The sequence below is a fragment of the Urocampus carinirostris genome, chromosome 6 (assembly GCF_059441175.1).
Source record: "Urocampus carinirostris isolate Australia breed hairy pipefish chromosome 6, RoL_Ucar_1.0, whole genome shotgun sequence".
In the NCBI taxonomy this organism is placed as follows: Eukaryota; Metazoa; Chordata; class Actinopteri; order Syngnathiformes; family Syngnathidae; genus Urocampus; species Urocampus carinirostris.
Genome location: NC_142354.1, coordinates 17,091,669 through 17,114,742, shown reverse-complemented (window position 1 = coordinate 17,114,742; position 23,074 = coordinate 17,091,669). Strand labels below are relative to the sequence as shown.

Below are 23,074 nucleotides of genomic sequence, written 5' to 3'. Positions count from 1 at the left end.
TGATCTTGGCTGTCTATTTAACGGCACTAAACAAATTAATGTATTTACCAGTATCAAGACCAGGAGTCGAGAACGTATGGCTCGTGAGCCAAGTATGGCGTGTATATATATGATCCCTATATTTCTCGATGACAGCGCCAGAGCAACCATACTGTGGAGAATAATGCCAGATTGCAACACAGACGTGTCTTTCCGTGTTGATGTCATTGGTGGTTTCTGCAGTAATGGACCAAATTGCATTTGCTTGTTATGGTTCCTCAAGGATTAAAGAAAAATTGAGAGACCTGACATTAACGCCGATGATACGAAAAGAGAAGTGTTGCTTTTTTGATGGATAACTTCCACTGCTGTTTAATTCAGATGTATGAATTGAGGACTTGATTTGTATGGTGAAAATGTTGAAAAATCATGAGTCTGTTGTAAATATTGACGTACGGTTAAACCTCTCATTGTAAATATTGACGTACGGTTAAACCTCTCATTTTGCTCCTGTTATGTATAAATAATGTTGGCAAAACATGGACTGATTTTTCACTAAATGCTTTCGGACATCGCTGGGTTGTTTTGTACTTGGAGCGCATGTGTTGTGAAAAAAAAACAACTCGCTGTTTTCCTCTGTGACGCCACAAAGAAAAAAAAAAAGCTGCACCATATTTAAAGCCTCAGTGTTTGAAATTTTGCAATAAAGTAGCTGCTTGCAGTCCGAAATTTACGGTAATAATACAACACTGCTCCCAGACCAAAACAACAATCTTTTCCCAGCAGAAAGTCACTGCTAAGGTGAGTAATAACGACACATACTGGATCAGTTAGAACTGGAAACGGCACCTGCTTATCTGCACACACACAAAAAAGAAATAAAAATAAAACCAGCAGGTATTTGGCCTGTTCGAGGACAGAAAAAGTCACACACAGTCACAATATTAACATCTCACCCTTCTGACGGATCTGCTTAGTTTCACATGTTTGACACCTCGAAAAATTCTTTGATGGGATTCTACAACCACTCATCCACATCTCAGAGCCTGCATACCTTGCACTGGCCTTCGCTAAAGCTTTCCGGTAAAGAGTTGTTGCCTTTTAACCAGGGCTGCTATTTTGATAGTTGGCAAGTCACCAACTACTGAAATGCATACCTGACAACCTGTCCGCTTTTGCCGTACAAAGTATGTTTTTTATGCATTTCAAGACGAGTACGACGTACAAGGAAATCTGTATGGAAAAACGCAAATTTTTCAACTGCATGCGTCTGCCGCCTGGGGATTTCCCATCATGCATCATTCCGGAAAAAAAAAAAAAGATATATGATGTACAATTATTTTGTATTTTGTACGGGAAAATACAACCTTTGTACGGCCATGGAGTCGTGGAGGTTGACAGGTATGACTGAAATGATTAGTCGAATAATCTGATTGTTAGGATTATTTTATTACATTTAGAATGAACTTTATTTACTTATGTGGCAAATGTTAAGAAATACGGGCAAATGAGTACAGTGAAAAATACATATTTTATTGAAGATACTGAGGATTCGGACAAAAGTATAACTTTCCTGCTGTTTTCGGGTCAAAATGACCCGCCACTGTGTTGTTAAAAGACCCCGAAAAATCCCATTAATGATAAATTATTGAACCCAAGGGTTGCGCCCGCGATCCGATGCTCGCTGGACGCAGGAAGCAAGTCGCTCTTGCAATCTGCTTGTGATCCAAACACGGAAATGGATCTTCCGTGGCGCGCGATGGCGGTGTCAGGGACGGAAAAACAGGTCGATAGCCGGGACAGGAGAGCAAAAACGTGGTCGGGGTTAGAAACAGGTCGTAAGCCGGGACAGAAGAGCAGACGTGGTCGGGATCGAAACTGGTAGTAACCGGAGACAAACGGGAGCAAAAACGGGACAGGCGGGAGTCAGGGCCCAAAAATGCTTGCCTTTTATAAACAGAGGTTCGCAGACAGACTGACAACAGGGGATTGACAGGACTGGGTTTAAATAGGGAGAGGGAGCCAATTAGAGCCCGCAGCGATTGGTGCCCAATGAGCGGGCACAGGTGATTCACATCGGTAATCATGACACGAGGATTAATAAAAATGCCTTCTGTAAAACCAATAAGACTCAGTGGAGACATAAATCCATAAACCCCTCTCCATTTTTAGGGACAGACAAAAAAAGAATTAGTTAAAATCAAGTAAACATTATGTATACCTGTAAACCAAGAAAAGGCTCATTAGAGCAGTAGAACAGCAACTAAAACCAATATAATCTACATTTAGTGCAGTCAACTGCAAAGTCTGTTAAAAAAAACATAGGGATCTTCAACAGTTTGAAATCAAACTTTTTTTTTGATGTTTGTAGCAAAATATAAGTGTATAAAATTTAATACGCATTTCACCAAAACTTTAGGCTTGAATCTTACAGAGGTGAGTCGGACCCTGTTTCGTTTAAATGTCTGACGTGCTTCTCTTCAAATATTCAAGCATCATTGAGGTACTGCCATAATACGAAAGGTCTGCTTTACAAACTTTGTAGCTATCTTATTATTTACTGAATCAAGGGTAACTAACATACTCCCAAACCTTTGGTACGTGAACTTGATGTTGTGTCATTTCGACATAGAGACACTATTGTGCATAAGCAACTGTCAGCAGAGATTTTAATCATGTAAGATGCCTCACTCTGTTGGAAAAATGTGTCTGGCGACAGTAGTCGGCAATGGAATTTTTTGTCGACTATTTCTATTATAAATTTAAGTCAAAAACGTCGACCAATTGTTGCATCCCTACTTTTAACCCGATAATTTTTCTTACAATCCTTGGGCTTCGGTGTTCAAAATTTCCCACAGTGTATTGAAATTCAAGTGTCTGCAAAGATTTTGGGTCATTTGGATTCATCTTGAATGTCCTTCTGAATGCTGAATATCCCAAACCTCAAACCTTCTGAACAATAACATGAATCTCTAGGAAATTTGTATCAGAAGATGTCAGCACTGTGCTATTGTGGTTCCTCCTGTCGTCACTCTTCAAAGGGCTCTTTGTATCCTTGGTACGACTCTCTGTGAAGATTGAAACCTGCTCCCCTCTCTCCAGTGCTTCGTTTTCACGCAGTCAATCGATGATCTCAAAAAGACCTTCTTCGGGGGACGGGACTTTCCGGTGTTTCCCTCGTTTGAGCGGAAAAGAGGGGTTATATCCTTTCTTTCGCCGCACAATGACTGCCATTACAAACCGGCTCTCATCTCCGAAACCAAATATGTTGGAAAACACTTGCAGTTTGGATGAATTGATTGCTCTTTTCTCCGAGCCGCTGAGCCAGGAAGAATGCTCACTGTTCCTGCAGTCTTCCCACTTAAAAGTGTTTTTGTTCGTCTTCGGTGTCCGTGTGAGCTTATTAGGTAAATGACATCCTGTTATTGTGAAGCAGTTGAAGGTTTAATCACATTGGTCGGTCAGGAACACACAAGGGCTGGGAGGAGACGGAAGGTCAAGTAGTAGCATCTGTCATTAGGTTACCATTTTCCCTCTTACCTTTGAAACCGTTGTAGTTCCCGAGGTTTCCTATTTTTGGGGTACGCTTACACCTTATAATAAAGTCATTATACAGAATGAGACTTACAGGGTACTTACAGGTGCTTGAAATCCTGGAATTTTAATGATGTCGTTTCAAGGATCAAAAAGTCCTTGAATTTGGGGTGATGTACTCGTAAATGCTTGAATTTGTTGCCATGTTCCTCACCAAGTCTGCTTAAAAATGATGCTGACACTGCACTCTGGTGGTTTCACTTTACCATTGCATTTCTTCTTCCCTTGTGATTAATTGCAGCTAGCATTATTAGTTTGTATGGCATTGACCCATGAAACGTCATCACCCCCTACGGGACAGGTGCATGCTACACCTAAACAGGGCACTATGGAATCTGTCTTAGTACAAGGATACATATCATTTTTGGACAGTTACCATGCTAAGAATTAAGGTCAACTGTATTAGGAAGAACTTCCTGCAACTGAAAATGGTCGTTTTACCCAACACCTATATGGGGAAAAGATTCGTCTCCAAATATTTTACACTCGAACTTTTGAGATCCACAATTATGTTGGCTAGATAGATAGATAGATAGATGGATACTTTATTCATCCCCGAAGGGAAATTCACATTTCCAGCAGCATCCCTTCGCTGAGAACAATACAATAATAAAGCAAAAAGAATGCAATATACAAATACCCAGCCAAATACCCAAAATATAAATAGCGTAAAATACGCTATTTACTCATCATCTAAAAATCATATGTCCTGATAAAATCACGTATCCGATTTGCAAATCTGTAAAAATACATGATTCCCGAAGGATTTCTTCTTTTAATGGTACTGGAGAAATCTACACTGAAAACGATGATTGTTTTCTTTTAAACTTGGTCATGTTCTTAAATGCTTAAAAGCAAGTTCCCTTTTCTTGTATGTTAAAATTTACTTCTTCTTGGCTGAAAACTGGCTGCTGTTATTACAGACCAAGTACTGGATTCGTCCTCTTCTATTGTATTTTTCTACTCCAAAAACTAGTGTTTGTCTTCTGTCCAGAAAGTTTTTTTAAATATAGCTGCATCATTACATTAAGAAACTAATAAATGAGTTTTACTCCATGTGGTTCTTTAAATTTTTAAACAGTGCTTAATTTTTATTTTGTCTGATTTAAAGTCCAGAGCAATTCATAGTCCAGAAAATACTTCTTTATTCTTATTGTTTAATTTTTAGGATGTATAACAGTCACAATTTCATCTTCAAGAAAAACTTCATTAAAATGTATTTATGAAAATGTATCAACGCTGCTTTAAAAATAAAATGGAAAACGTTTTCTTCTGCAGAAGCACATATATAATAATAGTCTGACTTTATTTTTTCTCATATTTTCCGTTTTCATTTCCTTTTAATGTGCCAGAATTTTTCTATTGTGCCATCGAAATGATTAGCTGTTGTCTAAAGTAATTAAAACACTATTCTGAATGCAAAACCTTTTGTTGGTAGATTTTTTTTTGTCTTTTTCAAAGTAATTGGAGGCTTAATTGCATACATTCCTTCCTATTTTACATATCTAAGATGATGTTTCCGAAACAACACTAATTATCTCGATGGCTTGATGGTCTCCTTGACAAAGAGCGAAGGGCACTTGACTCTGGTAAGGCGACTTCCTCTACTTGAGATTTTGAAAGCATTCGTAAGCTGCTTCCATTCAGGATAGCCCGGTATGATATGAACAGGGTCAGTCAAGAGTAGAAGATGATGGCAACAATAGCTTTGTGGTTGTGAGGCGAAGAGTCAGAGACAATGGCTCCACCAGTTTTCCCCCCTGGTTAAATGCTGAATGGAAACTGGCCTCCCTTTGTGGTAGGATTGGCCTGGCAGAGGTAGAACATACAAAGCAGGTCGATTGGTCGGGACAAAGGAACTTGTATGGTGTCTACCCACGGGTGGTCTTTATGTGTATGTCACATAACAATATATTGGAGCTCGTGGGTGACAACGTTGCAGGCGCTGACTCAGATGCATAGAAATTTGCACCATTGGAATCCTAGGTAAAACGTCAAACAAGAGCTTGATTTCAATGCAGAGAAACTATGGAAATTCATCTGAAATCCACAAAAAAGCCAGTCAATGATTTGTACTCATTTACTCATTTATTTAATGTTTCCGAGTCCCAAGCCTGATAGGACAGAGTATTCAAAATATTTGTACCCACTTAGACTTTAAACGGACAATCAACTTTTTTTTCTATTTTAGATTCGATTTTGGAGTAAGAATAGCGGTTAGAGGGATTACTTTTGTACAAAAAAAACTGAAAACATTCTGAAAATAAAGAGGAAGTGCATAGAGCTCCACACAAAAATGTTTCAACAGGACTTTGCACCTTAGTTTTATTTTCACCTTTTATGAAGGTTTTCAGAAATGTATTTAGGGATTCAGTGTCTGGCCCAAGGTTACTTCGACATATAACTCGGAGGAGCCGGGAATAGAACCTGTGACCTTTTGATCCCAAGATGTGCGCTTTACCTCCTTAGCCAATGCCATGGTTTAAGATCAGGCGATGGTGTAATTGTAATCCTGCGCAGTCCTTTGAGACATTTTTGTGATTAAGGGCTATACAAATAAATGTGAGTTGACTTATTTTTGTTATTTCCAAGTGTAAGCCCATTATCCGCCATTCTTCCTCCAAAACCAAATTTTAAATAGAAAAAAAGGATATTGGCTATTTAAAGTTAAAAGTGTGTGTACATTTTTTGGGAAACCTTGTATTTTGCTCAAAAATTCTTAATTAAACACGTTATCTAGAGTCCTGTTGCCAATTACACACAGGATGGTCCACAAGCACTGAATTAATCTAGTCCTTCCTTCTGTTTTGCGCCATCCTGCCAGCCCGTCTTTAGTAACAAAATCTAAGTTATACAAGACTATAAATAGAGACAACGAACAATGACAGCTGGATGATAATAATAATAAAAAAGAGCATGTTCTGACCCCATCGTATCGACCCCCCGAACTTCGGATTGGATCGGGTCGAGTCGAGCTTGTTCTTGGGCTTAAAATCTGACCTCTAGGCTAAAAATAGCAGACAACACCTTTTCCTGCTTGCAAAATGCTTACTCCCTTCTGAGTTGTCCGAGTTGTCTTTTTGCTATCAAAACAACTCAACAATATTATTTCCTTGTTTAACGGCTGTTGGCAGGATCACTTTAAAGGAATACCGCCCCTTTGAAATGAACTGATGATATGATCTGCATTCATATAGCGCTTTTCAAGTCAAGACTTCCCAAAGCGCCTTAAAGTGTGCTTCACATTTCCCAATAGCAGCCGTGCAGCCATGTAAGGTGCTAACCTGCTTATTGGGGGCATTAGGGGTTCAGTGTCTTACCCAACGACACTTCGACATCTAACACGGAGGAGCCGGGATTCGAACTGCGATCTCTTGATTCCAAGATGAGGGATCTACCTCCTGCCGTTTCTCAAGGCCCTCAAAGGGTCTTTTAGACGCCAAAATGGATTGTGATTGGACATAAGAAATATGAAAGAAGACATCTGGAAGCAGCACAACCAGCGAGACTCTGTTACAGTGACCGATGCTCACCTTTTACTGAATGCTTGCATTTTTGTTGGGAAGCCAGGTCTAGGAAATAAGCCCAAAGAAGAATGTCTGGTGCATTTTTTATTTTTATGACTTGAATCAATTTCAAGAAAAGCAATAACCCTATAACAATATTTTTTAAAGAATGTTTGATTAGAAAAAAATTGTTTTGTACAACAACTGATTTTTAACATGTTATAGAGTAAATATTTATAGCGTATTCCCCAAATTTAACAACAATTTGTATTTTGTATCTTTTACAAACACGTCTTTTTAAAGATTCAATCCATCACATACGCTTTGTGTAATCAGCACCTGAGTTGAGGGATTCAAATGAAACTCTTCAACAGATTATTCGGATTTAAAGATTAATCATTTGGTAAAAAGGGGGCATCCAGCAAAGTTAAGTCACTACCGTTAACGGCTTCAGACATCAAACATTCAGTTTTTCTAAATAGGGACTTAATCATCTAAATTTTTTGTAAAGCTCCTCGAATCATCTCCACCTTGGTATTGGCAAACATGACCATTTCCCACAGGTATTGTGTAACACCATGCGGTTCAAATCCTTATGAATTCAGCAGTCACTGTTCGCCCTGCTCAGGGATGTCAAACTCAGTTAGGCTCTGGGGCCCCATCAAGACTTTCTGTTCTCAGGTGGGCTGGAATGTTTTTCAGTATTAAGCTTTATCAGTCAGCCTACTTATGTAGCCTACCCTACACATTATGATCACGGATGACAAAGGATCGTTTCTAAGCATAATACCTTTATTCACAATGGGTAAAAAACACGATTTTTATGTTTGGCATGGAAGGCACGTCCAATTTCGTTGTCACTATATGTTCAACCCATTTTGTAACAGTGACAATAAAGGTATATTCAATTCTATTCTATGTTTGGCATGGAAGGCATTCAATTGTCTATTTCAACAGTTGAGTAGAGCTATGAAAAATATCAAATCTTTGCCTTAATTGTCATACTGGTTTGAAAAAATGTATATATAAATATCTCATCTCATCAGCTGTACTGCTTATCCTCATTAGGGTCGCGGGGGGGTTGGAGCCCATCCCAGCCATCTCCGGGCAGTGGGCAGGGGACACCCTGAACTGGTTGCCAGCCAATCGCAGGGCACACAGGGACAGACCACTCATTCGCTCATTCACACCTAGGGACAATTTGGACCGGCCAATTCACCTGAAATGCATGTTTTTGGAACGTGGGAGGAAACCCACGCAAGCACGGGGAGAACATACAAACTCCGCACAGGAAGTCTGGAGCTGGATTTGAACCCACGACAGGTTCCCATGACATGAACTGTGCCGCACAAGCGCTAACCACTGCGCCGCCGTGCTGCCCATATATATATATATATATATATATATAATATATATATATATATATATATATGTATATATGTATATGTGTGTGTGTGTATACATATATATGTGCGGATGTGCAATATTTTTTTAAACATTGGGCAAAAAAAATCCTTTAATTAAAAAAATAAAATAAAATAAGTTACTCTAGGTTTGCATTTTTTTCTGTTAATTGAGAATCAAATCCCGTTTTGAATATGATTGTATCGAAATATTTTGCAAATATGATATAAAATATGAATACCAGAAATGATAATAAATAAATAATAAAACCCAATGGGGTTATGTCAAACAGGATGGGGATAGAATTTCCTGACGTCCGATGCAATGCGGATGTTTTGGCTGTAGTGTCGGCCACTGTGGAGCCTTGCAAAGTCTGTGCTAGTTAGGGACCTCCACGTTGTGTCCCCTTCCTTTGCGCAGAGATGTCATTCCCCATGGCTGACATGATATCCCTAAAGACGAGTTGCGAATACTCCTCGTCCGTGTGTTTTTGATACCCTTAAGCACCGTTTATACTCATTTTGCAGAGAAACAGATGTCTCCAAATCCAAATTGAATTATTTATAAGTCTAAGTGTAATTAAATCAGTACTAACAATTTACGTTACATAGTGATTTCCTAATTTAACATGAAGTGGGAATTATATCTAGGAAGTCTTCTAAATGAGAAGCTGCAGTTTTTGATATTTTATTAAGTTTTAAATCGTTATTAGAACCCACATAAAAAAATAATACTCTTTTAGTGTGTGGCCATTACAATGCACCGTACTCATAACTAATTACTCGTGTATAACTTACACTCTTACATAACACCTCCCCACCTAATTTTTGGTTAAAAATCAGTGTAAAATGTTTATACTTTTTCTCACTCAAACTTTGGGGATGAATGCAATGGGTATGGAATCTGGAGCAGTGAGATTGACAAATTTTTGGACATCAACTGATATAAAAGGCATTACATTTTATCTCATCATCAAACCATTTTATCTACGGCACCGACAGAAAATTTACAGTGCATTTTTTTTTGTCCATTCAAAGTCTGATTTATCATCAAATACACGAAAAAGTTGTTTCCCTCGTCATGCATTTTTTTGACTTTCAGTTTTCTCCCGTCTCTGAAACTCGTCTCTGGATTCCTGAGTCTTTCAATGTTTTGTTATAGTGATCAGCAATAATTTGACTGATTAATAATGTGTTATACACACATTTGCACGGTAGATCACCACTGACAATCGCAAGTTTGTTAAAGCACCAATACTGACCTGTGGAGGCAGTTTAGTGCACAGTGCACCCAGACCCCTAGAAATTACAAAGAAGACAGATTCATCAATTGGAAATTCTAAGCTTTTTTTATCTCTGAAGGGTGGAAGATTATCAGAGGTTATGGAGATTTGCGAGAAAAAATATATTTTAACACACTCTAAATTTCTCTTTTAGTGATTAACAATGTACTTGGGAGGCTTAGCACACCTACAGTTCATGTCGACAAATGTTAGCATTACCACTGGGTCATTGACATTCATGTACAAGTTCAGTTTATGTCTAGACTAGACATGTGGAGACTTTTTAGTTTCAAGTTATCCAGCTACTGTACTTTGTTTTTGTTTTTTTGAGGTTTTGGAATGGAATTGTTGCAGCTGGAGCCAACTGTTCATATTCTGTAGGAGTCTCAAAATATTGTGCCATTCAGGAATCAACAGCTTAGCAGATGTTTTGACATTTTACAGGTGTTTCACTTACCTGTGTTTGTTTTTTTTTTCCCCGCCCAGCTGTTTGTAGCTATGGCGTGTGCTTCAATGGGGGCCATTGTCAAGAAGGCTCCAGCCACATATGCAATTGTCCAGCTGGGTTCAACGGGCCCAGCTGCCAGTATGGTGAGTAGTGACATTTTCGTCCACAGTTTATCGTACGGTGTTCCAGATTTGAGTTAAGCTGTTCATAAGATTAAATGCCTCTGTGTTTTTTCACAACTTAATATCATGCTTATGCTAGGGTTGCAACTAAAGACTATTTAAAAAGTACTACAACAATAACCTACAGTATCATCACTGAATATGAAAGTGGGAGTAGAGATGCCGATTTAGGAATACGGGCGAAGCATGTCCTCAAGCTCTAGTGGCCTAAGACAAAAAAGTGACCCTAGAGTCTGCCGCTGTCGCGACGGGTATCACTGTTTTATCAAGCCTGAGAACGACAATGAATTAAGATATGTAAAAGCATCGTATGATTTGGATATGAGAAAAAGAGCTCCCTGGGAGCAGGATCACATATAAGCTTCCCTCCAATTATGATAATGAAGCAAAGGAGCTGTTATCGACTGCAGAAACTAAGGATGCGTTTGCTTGCTGGGAATATCTGCAGGCTTTTATAACAGACATCCTGATAAAGCCAGGAGCGGACGGGTAAAGAAAAGGTTTGATGAAAACTGTTCGAAACATTTTAAAAACATTCTGACTTCCAGACAGACACAACAATTGCTGTATCGCTATTTTATGCTCTCAGCTGCACAGGGAGTGAAAAAGTGTGCAAGGTGGATTACATTTACATTGACTTTACTCTCTGCAAATAGTCTTTTTATTCACTATTCAGGCTAAAATGCCCCTAAACTTTAAAAGTCCATTTAGGCATACTTAATGTTGACGTCGTCATTTCTGTATGTTACCGGTTGAGACAGACACAGTATAGCGCATGCCGTGCACTCTCAGCAGATATTATAATCATGTAGAGATGTGACACTCTGTTTGTAAAATGTGCCTGGCGACAAAAGTTGACAATGAAATTCAATCTCTTTTATTGATTTTTGTCAACAATGCCGACTCATCGTTGCAGCCCTAGCTCATGCACAAGTCTTTTCTACCCGAAAAAACCCCCCACTCATGACGTTCTGATTTTAACACCTTGACTGGAAGAATGAAGTGAGACATTTTGGATTTAGAAGGTTGCTAATGCAAAGTGACAGCCATCATTGTCTGGCTTTTAGTCAAATTGATAATCAATAACATACAAGTTAGGTTTTGTCTTAAATTCTTCACTGTAATATTCAACCACATGTAGATACACTGCGACATCGGAATATTTTTCTCGTATGTATTAGTCATAGGGAGAGTATCATACAAAAAAACATTTACATTCCTCTTTAGATTAATTGATTGGGAAACCAAATTGAAAATAAATAAATAAATCAATGATAAATTCCTGTATTTTCCTGAATATGAGCTGCTCTGGCGTTCATAGAAACGGGATCTCCACGTGAATGGGATTATTTTGCTCTTCACCATTTTGGCTCCTTGACCAGCAGAGCAACATGTTATCTGCAGAGACCCTATTGTTGAAATAAATTGAAATAGCGGAGGTCTCTGTTATTTTTTTCCTGATAGCACACCACACGACAGGAAATTCCCGCAAGTGTCGACACCGTCCGAGAATGATTCCCCCCCCTCCAAACCCTCAGCTGCTGAGCATTTGGGATCACGTTGAGGCGACATTCACCTGGCTCTTTTTTATATTAGCTTTACAGTGCGGCAGATGTTTTTTCATGACACCATAGCACAAACATTTGTCCCCCAAATTTCTGTCGAGTTTGTGATCAAGCCCCTTATCAAGTCTTGCACTGATCATAACCCTGCGCCGTTCCTAAGCTGACCTGAGTTTCTTCTGATAACTTTGCGTTTCATTATCCACTGAAACACCCCTGAATTGATGTTTTCTCTTTAATGTGACTCGGTGTATGGCAGAGGACCGGCGTTAATGTAGAATGGAGACTCTATTTTTAGAGAACTCTCATCCTCTGTAGATGAATACTGCAGTTGTAACTCATTGCCTGCACTCATTTGAGCGCTCCTCAAACAGTGAACGTTTTGCATTGTGCCACACATTAGACCACCCTCTAGCAAATGTAAAGCCCTCTTTTAGCCACCAAATTAGAGAGTGGTTGCTAGATAAAGACAGTTTTCTGCTAAATGAGATGTTGGTGTTTACCCCTCCCCAGGGAAGATTGCTGGAAAAACGTAAGGTCCTTTGGATCAGAATTAGAACCTTGGTTTTTGACTCTAGTTAACACAGAATGTAATTTTCCAAAGGGCGGAGTTTATTAGTGTTTAAACCTATAATGCATAAATAAATCTCTGTTATCTTAACTGAAAAGTTAGTAGTCCAACCCCACTCAGGAAGGATTATTAGGCAAAAACAAATTTTTGTTTTGGGAAAAGTTGCTTTGTTTTCTAACTAAAGTTGATAAGCACCTCCTGAAGGGAAATGTGGATTGTGAACATAATGTAACCTCACATGTTTCAAATAAAATGCAGGTTGGTGATGCAACCCTAGTCACGGACGTTACATTGCATTTTAAATCTCGTTGATAACAATTATTCCCAAGGATTTAGTCTATTATTGATTTAAAGCACACCTTTACGCACTAGTATACGTGTCTGTGGCACAATTGGTCATCCCTTTCAGATAGTTTATTATTGCTTTAAAGCATACCTTAACGCATTGGATTAAGTCTCTGTAATGCAATCAATCAATCCCACCCAGGGACTAGTTGACAAAGCTGAGGAACGAGTGGTTGGTGGAGCTATGTTCCCATTGCATCTCATTTGTTGCATTGCATTCAAACTGTAGTTGATATCTATTTCCAAGGACTTAGGTAATCATTTGCTATAAAACACACTTATTCACTGAGAAGCAAGTTTCTGTGCGCAATTGGGCAACCCCACCCAGGTACGAATGGTCGGTGGAGTAATGTCACCATTGTATCTGAATTTTTGCATCGGATTAAAAGTGTTGTTTATATCTATTGCCAAGGACATAGTTTGTTATTGCTATAAAACACACTTTTTCAGTGATAAACAAGCCTTTTTGGTGCAATCGGTTAGCACGTTTGGCTGTCAGTTGAACGGTTGGTGGTTCAACCCCACCCATGGACAAGTGGTTGGTGGAGTTATATTACCATTGTATCTCAATTGTTGCATCAGATTAAAACTGTAGATTATATCTGTTTCCAAGGATTTAGTGTATTATTGCTATAAAACACACTTTTTCAGTGAGAAACAAGTCTTTGTGGTGCAATCGATTAGCGCGTTCGGCTATTAATTGAAACACCATCCAGGAATGAGTGGTTTGAAAACCATGTACGCATTGTATTGCATTTTTTGTATTGGAATTTAACTGTAGTTGTTATCTTTTTTCTAAGGACTTAGTTTATTATTTTCTATAAAACAGACTTTTTCAGTGAGAAGTCAGTCTCTGTGGTCCAATTGGTCAGCGCGATCAGCTCTAAACTGAGAGGTTGGTGGTTCAATCCCACCCAGGGATGAGCGGTTGGTAGAGCTAAGTTTGCATTGCATTTCTTTTGTTCTATTGAATTTTAATGTTAGTTTATCACTATTTCCAATGACTTAGTTTTATTTGCTATAAAACACACTTTTTCTGTGAGAATCAGGTTTCTGTGGCGCAATTGGTCAGCGCATTCGGTTGGTAACTGAAAGGTTGGTGGTTCAACCCCACCCAATAATGAGTGGTCGGTGAAGCTAGGTTCCCTTTTGTCTAAATTTATTGCCATTGCATTTTAACTTTAGTTGATGACATACAATTATTTCCAAGGACTTAGTTCATCGTTGCTATAAAATACACATTTTCGATGAGCTGTATGTACCTGTCGCACATCCGTTTAGCGCATTTGTCTGTTAATTTAAAAGTTGGTGGTTCAAACCCATCCAATGACAGCTGGTCAACAAAACTCGTGTTGCTCTGGTCTTAAGTTTATTTTTGCATCTCAATTGTTGTTGATAACATACAATAATTTCTAAAGACTCAGTTTTTTGTTGGTATAAAAAAAAACTCTTCCGATTCAGTAGGTCTCTGTGGTCTAGCTATTCACTGAATGTTTGATAGCGCAACCCCACCAAGAAACAACTGGCCAACATAACAAATGTTGCTATGTTTTTTTTATTGTAACTTTTGTTGATAACATACAATTATTTCCAAGGACTCCGTTTTATGTTGCTTTAAAACACCCTTTTTCAAAGAGTAGTAAGTGTCTGTGGTGCAGTCATTTAGCGCGTTCAGCTGTCAAATTAAAGGTTGGTGGTGTAACCCCACCCGAGGATGACTGGACGATGAAGCGGGGCTCCCTTTGGTCTAATTTGTTGTACGGAATTTTAACTTTAGTTGTGACAATTATTTCCAAGGATTTAGTTTATTTTTGCTATTAAACACACTATTTAAGTAAGAAATAAGTCTGTGTTTCAATCGGTAGGCGCCTTTCGCTCTCATTTTGGAGGTTTGTGGTTTAACCCCACCTTAGTACGACTGGTCAATTGAGATATGTTTGCTTTGGTCTGAATTGTTGCATTGCATTTTAACTTAGTTGATAACATATCTTGATTTCCAGTTCATCATTCCTTCTAAGCACACCTTTGTACATGAAGTAAGTCTCTGTGGCATAATCAAGAAGAATATTTGGTTGACAACTGAAAGGTTGCTGGTAAATCCACCTAGGGATGAATGCATGACAATGCTAGGTTGAGTGTCACTTAGATTATTGCTTTGCATTTTAACTGTTGTTAAGATCTTAACCTCTACTTTCTTTGTTCAAAGCACACCTATTGATATTGAAACAAGTCTGTGTGGCATAAGCGCTGAGCAATTTCAGCTGTTATCTAAAAGGGTTCTAACTCAACCCCATCCAGGGATTTTTTGTTGTTGCTTTTGCATTTAAACTCTGCTTGATAACATATTATGAACCAAGTTTAAATTACTGTGGTAAAGCATACTTTTTTATGTGTCTGTGGCGCATACAGTGAGCGCATTTGGCTGTTAACCGAAAATTTGGTTTAGCAACCCCACCCAGGGACGACTGGTTTACAAAGCTAGGTTCCCTTTGGTCTAAAATGTTGCATTGCATTTTAACTTTACTTGAAAACATACTATTTTCAGGGACTTAGTTTAAGTTTGCATTAAAACACACATTTTCCCATCAGCGAAAGCCTCTGGGGCGTAATAGTATGTGCGCTAGGCTGTTAACTGAAAAGTTGGTTGTTCAATCCCACTCACGGATGACTGGATAACAAAACTAGCGCCGCTTTCGTCTAATTTTTTTTTATTGCATTCTAATTTTAGTTTAGTGGGTGCAATCAGTCAGCGTGTTCAGCTGCCACCTGAGTTTGTCGTGGTTTAACCCCAATAGGGATGACTTTTCGATGAAGTTAGGATGGCTTTGGTCAAAACTTTTGCACTGCATTTGAACTTTAGTTGAAAACATACAATAATTTCCCAGAACTTAGTTTAAGTCAAGAAGAATGTCTCTGTGGTGCAATTTTTTAGCATTTTCGGCTGTTAACTGAAAGGTTGGTGGTTCAAGCCCACCCATGGTTGACTGGTGTACAAAGCCTTTGGTCTTAATTGATGAATTGTATTTTAAATTTATTTGATAAAGTACAATTTTCCAATGACTTAGTTTATTTTTACTTTATAAAACAACATTTATATAATCAAGTAAGCTTCTGTGGCACATTCAGTCACCTCATCTGGCTTTTTATTGATAGGGTGGTGGCTCAACCCATGCCAGGGTTCCTGATTGTCGTTCTTGTCAAACCACGCCCTGATTGTCAAAGCGAGCATTGGACTATGTATGTCGCTTTGCATTTCAACTCTAGTTGTTAACATGTTATACATTTCCAAGGACTCAGTTTATTATTGTTTAAAAGCATACCTTTAATTATTGAAACAAGTCTCTGTGGTGCTATCGGTCAGTGTGCTCAGCTTAAATCTAAAGGTTGGTGTTTCACCCAGGCACAACTGGTTGATAAATCTAAGGTGCCTAAGGTCTAAGTTGTTGCTTTGTATGTAAACTCCAGTTGAGAACATTACATTTCCAGTTTATTAGCGTTTAAAGCATTCCTCTTAACAAGAATTACAAATTTAATTTAGGGGTTAGGGGATCCAGCCAACCAACCAGGTAGTTAGCAAAGGAAAGCAGAAAACATTTTTTTATCTTACTGTAGTCTATTGTTAATGACGCACCTGCTAGTTTTGCCCTTTACATTTTATTTAGGGATCTAGAAGATACAGATACGGAATGTCCCAAACATAATTGGTAGATCCTAGTTATGATGTGCTTAGCTTTTTCTGCCAAAATGACAACATATGCTAGCCCGATTGCTGTTGGGTCATTTAAGGATTGGAATAATAAGGGCAGCACACTAGGCTAGTAGTTAACAGTCTTCATATTCAGTTCCTGATTTTTTTGTCCAGAATTTTGCTTTAGGAGGTTCCATGTTCTTCCTGCGCGAGTGTAGATATTTCTTTTATTTCTCCATTTGCCTTCTGCATTCCCAAACTGTCTATAATAGATTCATTAAGCTTGTTATCAGGTGAACAAGTGAACGGATATCAGGCAGTTTAAAACTTTGTTTACTGATTTTTAAGTTCCACCATTTTGTACTCCTTTTCTAACTTATCAATACAGCGCAAACCCATTTTAATCTAGCAATATCAAATATATTGCATGTTTGCTTGAAATTTAAACCACATTCTCCTCGAGCCAAAGTCACTAAGTAATCGGTTTTAATCATTTAAAAAGTAATTTATTATAAGGATTCTAAAAATATGTTTGCATAAGTGACCTCTCATCACTAAAGAAGGGGTGTTATAAAAAGCAAAGTCAACAGCATCCCTGTATAAACAAAGACGGATTCTCCCATCACATTATCGTTCTTAAGTGCTATTACCTATAATGCTACAACTCTCCTATCACATTATCATGGGGACTGAAAGTTCTTTTAAACATAAAAAATGTTTATTCTTTTGAAGTTGATAGTTCATGTTTATAGTCATGACATTCTGAAAACTTAATGCTATTCTCATAGCTTGCTGCTTTAATAGATTTGAATTTCAAAATAATGCTCTTTATGACTTCCTAAATCATTACTTTGGACGATTAGCAGGGTCAATGTTATGTCACAATACAATACTATATGCAGGACTGAATTACCTCTTGACTAGACTTTCTTTTATGGGTTCACTTTTATGAAATTCCTTTTTACAGTTTATATCGTGTAATTCGTGAGCCACTGACATTTTTATTGCAAATGGGGGTAATTTTCAATGTAGACATTGCAATACTGATCTTGAGAGAACATTCCATTTCTTTCTCAACAAAGATTTATGTGTTTTCCCGTTTGTCTTCAAACACAATGTCCTGAAACAGAATCCTGCTTTATTCCTGGACCCTGGCTATTTCAGCTGAAAATGAAAATCTCCATTCTGATCCCTGTCTCAGGCATGCGTTTGTATGGTCGCCATGGCCGTAGGCATGGCCCTTTCATGTCGCTCCCTCAACCCTCTCCAGAGCAGATGAATCTCTTGAAACATCCGGACTTCAAGGATAGGCTGATTGGATATTGGACGGTCAAAGGTCGTGATTTAAGGTCAACGTGAATTCACATCTGTTGTGTACTCATAAGTAAAACGGTTCAGAAACACTGGATTTCAACTGCGCTTATTTTTCCGGAGCATAGTGTCCATCAAGTTGAGATGAACCAGGAAAAGGCTGCTGTGGTGTCACTTAAACCTTCAGGAATCCAAATGCAAATTAAGTGACACTTGTCAAGTGACCCAATCGTGCTTTGAACACGAAGTAAACAATAACAGTAAAGTTTAATCTTGAGGCTTCAAAACATCTGATCATGTTGAGAGAGTTCATTTAGGAAGTCTACTAAAGGAAACGTGCAATGTAACAGGAACTGGTGGACGAGTGCTTGGGCAGTGGCTGGAAGATTTTCCAGAACAGGAATTGACTGCAGACCCTTTGCTGGACGATTCTTCTGCAAAGTCCTTGTGATGGGGCAGCCAATAAGGCCATTACATTGGCTAGTGAAGCTGCAGAGAAAGCCACTATGTGGCTAGGGCTCAAAAAGGCAGATCTGTGACTTGCTACTGGGACGCAAGCCAAGGAGTGATCGACCTCAGCTGGGCCACCTGGGCAAGAGTGCCTGATGTTTTGAGACCCAAAGCACTCAATTAACCCAGGAGACATCTCTGATGATGCACCCCAGTTGCATGCAGGAATTGTTTCTTTCAAGTGTAGTAATGAGATTGGAAGTGTTAGTTAAAAAAGAACACACACAACCTATACTTTTTTTTAATACAGTGATTGTTTTGGATGAATCCTGTGCAACATGGCAATTCAAATCTCACAATCACCAAAATTTGCTGAACTGACCTTCACCTAAAAAATGCTGTGTTGATTCTAAGTTTTGTCCAGGTAATGGCTCCTTCTTTTGAATTGCTCTGGATCAGCCATTTTGTGCAATGGTTTTCCCGTTAGCTGAACTAGCCAACAGAATTAATCTCAAATTTTGAGTATTCCAAATCTTGAAGACTCTCAAAATGCACACATTGAATTGCAAACCACTTTAGACACAATCCTAGGTGTATCAAGTTCGAATGTATCTGTTTAGACCCACAAAGCGTGTAACCAATTTTTCATGCTCCTACATCCACTTAATCAGGTAATTCATGAGTATTCCCCATTCAGGATCATTAACATTTGACAAGTGCAATACATTCAGTATGTCTCACTCTTTGACCCTCACAGTTGTAAAAATAAATCCGCCACTCTCCTTTTATTCGCGATCAAGTCAAACATTTTTGGAACTTCCACGTAGAGTTATATTTTAGCACTTGACTGGGGATTTGGAGGAAAATAAAACCCACATGTGCATTTTCTTCCAATATCTGATGCTTGCCAGTTCTTAAGTGCTTAAACTATGCTGGTATGATGAAAATCTGAGCTTTAAGAGCCTAAGTGAATAGCAGCTCACCCAGACAAATGTTTCATGTCCTGCATCAAGTGTGGATAAGGCGGGAAATAATGTAAATTGTGTGTTTTTATTTTACTCTCCGACGCAACGTCATGAAGTTTTCTGGCTACATCACGTATGATATATTTGATTGACAAATGCAGAGGTCAACTCATCAGTCTGTCTGGTTTTCTTATGATGACCATGTTTGTTCTCTTTCTAAAAAGTTTTGGGGAATAAATTGGACAATGTGGATGCTCATAATGGGTTTACCAGGCCCCAGCTTGGACATCTTCTGTGTTCCTTAACTTAGCTTTACCTGCTGATGTTTAAGGTTTTTAGTTCTAAAAAACAGAAGTTGAAACCAGGCAAGGTTAGGGTTAAAATGAATGTCACTGGCTTCTAACTAAGTACGCTGAGGAGTGTGGTTGCTGTGTGAGAAGTGTGGTTGCTCTATAAAGATAAATAAAGTCAAGTTTAACTTACTTTTGGAAGATGAGCTTCAAGAGTTCAAAAGGCAACTTCCACCTCCGTGGTAAAAAGTGACTGAAAAAAAGAGAGCCAACCATTTTCTCAACAGCATCAATTATCCATATTCCACTTTCATTTCAAATGAAACAGCTCGCCTCGTTTTTACACTTCGCACCAACCACCTTGAATGGATGCACGAGATATTAAATAATGAAAAAGGCCAGATTTCTTAGCGCTGGAAATACAGTATAGAATGTTTACACACGAACTAGGAAGAGGAAGCCAGATTTCTTCTTCGGGGTGAATGCTGGGTGACCTCTCACCCAAGAAGCACTACAGTGATGTCATGTACTCTGGAAAAGGTGCACACAATACAAAATCTAACTTACAGCAATGTCCGGATATTTTTTGACATGCCGAATTTTTTTCCTTCCTACCGTTTTGCGTAAGTCGAATGGTCGTGAGTAGGAGAGCGTCTGTATAATTATCGGCTATTGTAGGTGTAAGTTCTTTCCTGTCCCACAACATTCCCTAATCAATATCTGGGGTCCTGCAAATTGGTCAAAGAAACAACAGCTGAATAGAGCAGTTTAGTTAAGTTTTTTTTTTTTATAACGTAAGAAAAAAAATTGTAAACAGAATATTTTGGTCTTGTCAACAGGATAAAATCCTTCCCAAACAAGCATCTACAAATGTTTTTATAAGGGCGTGGTTTGACAAGAACGAAGCTTAAGTGAAGTGGGCTCCAAGGCCCTCCCGACAACAATGTAGAAAAAGTAAAACCAGAAAATAAATGTTTACATTGAGACGTCAAGTGAATACAACAAAATGTAATAATATGATGATTAAACGAATATTATGATGATTAAAATAATAATGTGATGATTAAATAATAAAACAAGTAACTCACAACAATTATGACTCCATATTCAGAAACACATTTTAATAATCTAACAATGTCCACATAATTTGTTAACTCTTTTGATTAATAGATAATTATTTAAACTTTTTTAAAACATCTTCCTTTTAAAATTTTATAAAACATTTTTTACTGTGAACAGTGGAATTCATCATGCGAAAAGGGAAAACACTTTGTCATTTTCTATTCCACTTATTGGCTCTTCAGGCTAAATGCTTCCCCTTACGTAGTTATATGCAATGTTCCCATAGCACAGGAAGGTCAGCTCGGGCCAATGGTCAGGAGACAGCATCGGTGAGCCGTGAAATGCAAATGCTAATCTGACGGAAACGTAATGAGACAGAATCGTGTGTCACAACCCCGTTTAACAGAAATTATCTATAAAGTTAATTTGAAGGAAGTGAAAAGTCTTTTAACTACCAATAAAAGCTGTCTAGGATTAATTATGAGGGGTTCTTGAATGCTGTGACATAAGGAGTTTTGATCAAATATCAAATAATTGCAGAATTTTGGGGGGATTTGACATATGTCATTCAGTCAGTATTATTCATTGCTATAGATGCCAAAGATACGTGAACAGGGACTGACAGCAAATGTGTAAATAGAACCAAATGAGCATAAAACAAAGGTAAGTTTAGGCCTAATAAAATCCAACCCGGCATTTCATATTTTATTTATGAGAAATCGGAATGATGAGGAGAGGTGATTTTTTCAATGGCAAATTGAAGCCTGGCTGCCTGTAAGCCTGTAACAAACTCAAAGTCAAACAAGACCAAAAACGTTTACATCTTTTATATTTCTGCATCTGCGCAGGTTACATTAACCAACAACTGTCCATAATTGACAGATTTTTTTAAGAGTTGACAGGACAATTTTATGGTTGTCTTTCATTTTGACTGATTGACAATTGGGCCATAAACCACAGAAGCAGTACGCCTTTGAGTTCTAGTGCGGCACATTTACAGAGAGAAAGAGGCAGAGAGACAGAAAAGGACAATATTGGCTGGATAATAGAAAAAAAAAGAAAACCAAAAGGAAAAGAAAGAAGCCCGGCCCGATTCAAAAACTTAATGATTGACATTTTAGGTGCGCCCGGCTCGAAATTTGGCGTCTGGCGTATAGTAGGGAATTTAAGTGTCACTTTACTGTGTTATAGTGTGCCTCTACAAATAAGTTGTTTAATTAGAACTAATAATTTTCAAAAATAAAGATGTGGATGCATAAAGCTATAACCAAAAGCACAAAGTTTATCCCACACGCACTATTTCTGTACTGTATCATGGCTCCGAAAAGTCCGCAGGCCACTTTCCATCCTCCCAACTGTCCGCCTGAGACTGAGAAAGGTTAGAAACAAATCATGTTCAGATACCTTCTGGCTGCCTTGTGTTGCGCGTCTCAGACACCCCCTTAGGCTCTTGCGGGGTCGGAATCAGGAGCGGCGAATCACAACAGGTAGACTGCAAGCGCAGCACACGCAAGGGTCAGGGAGCAAAACCCCCCTTTGGGGTCCACAGGCTTTTGTTCAAACGTGTACATCTCAAGACCTCTTTCACTTTCACTGACCGTAAAAATGGATGACAAGTCAACTTTTTGAGATAGTGATTTTTTGTGATGTGACATTGTCCGTGTGGGTGGAGTGGAATAGAAAGGAAAAGAGATGACATGAGGTAACCACAGCTGCTTGTTAGAAGTGAAATATACCGGACGTAAAGATATATGTATGACGTTCATACACATGCTTGCGTACATGCAGCAGAAGCTTGATGCACAAAGAGAAAATATGAAAAGGAAAGATCTACAATATGCAAAGTTGCTTGATCATACAAATACATCAGTGGTGTCTAAAGTACAGCTTGGGGGGGCACTTCTTTTCCAATTGGAAACGAATCCGACTTACTGCCAGTAATATGGACCAAACTCTGGCAGCGGACATAAATGGACCGCATAGCCTAGTTAAGACTGTGCGGTACCCCTTACACCTAAAGCACCCTCCACAGGGCTTCGTAAAGAACACGATCGACTGGCTACTCCAAGTCCATAAAACACACGTAGAACAGATAGGCAAACTCCCATGCACCCTCAAGGACCCTGCAGAGTGTGTAGAGCTGGTCCAGTGTTCCATGGCTCGGAAAAAAACCACAGAGCTCCTCTTGAATATCAGATTGAACATCCAGAGCCTTTTTGAACTCTGGGTGAATTTCATCAACCCCTGGGACCTTGCCGAAGTGCAACTTTTCGACCACCACAGTGACTTCAACCCCATGAGGGCCTGATAGGACTCCTTCTTTTGCTTGACGGCATCCTTACCGCCAGTGACCACCAACGTGTCTGAGGGTTGCCGCTATGGCAGGCACAGATTACCTCACGGCCGCCTTGACAAGGAAGGCATGGAACATGGTC

At 38.8% G+C, this 23,074-nt stretch overlaps 1 protein-coding gene across 1 annotated transcript in view; it reads left to right on the top strand.

The window, feature by feature from the left end:
• Positions 1–23,074, top strand: part of megf6b (multiple EGF-like-domains 6b) — an 89,170-nt gene that overhangs the window by 9,519 nt on the left and 56,577 nt on the right. The window contains exon 4 of the mRNA XM_088338078.1: positions 10,252–10,356. Within this exon, the coding sequence (XP_088194204.1) occupies positions 10,252–10,356 (105 nt within the window). The remainder of the gene's footprint in view (positions 1–10,251; positions 10,357–23,074) is intronic.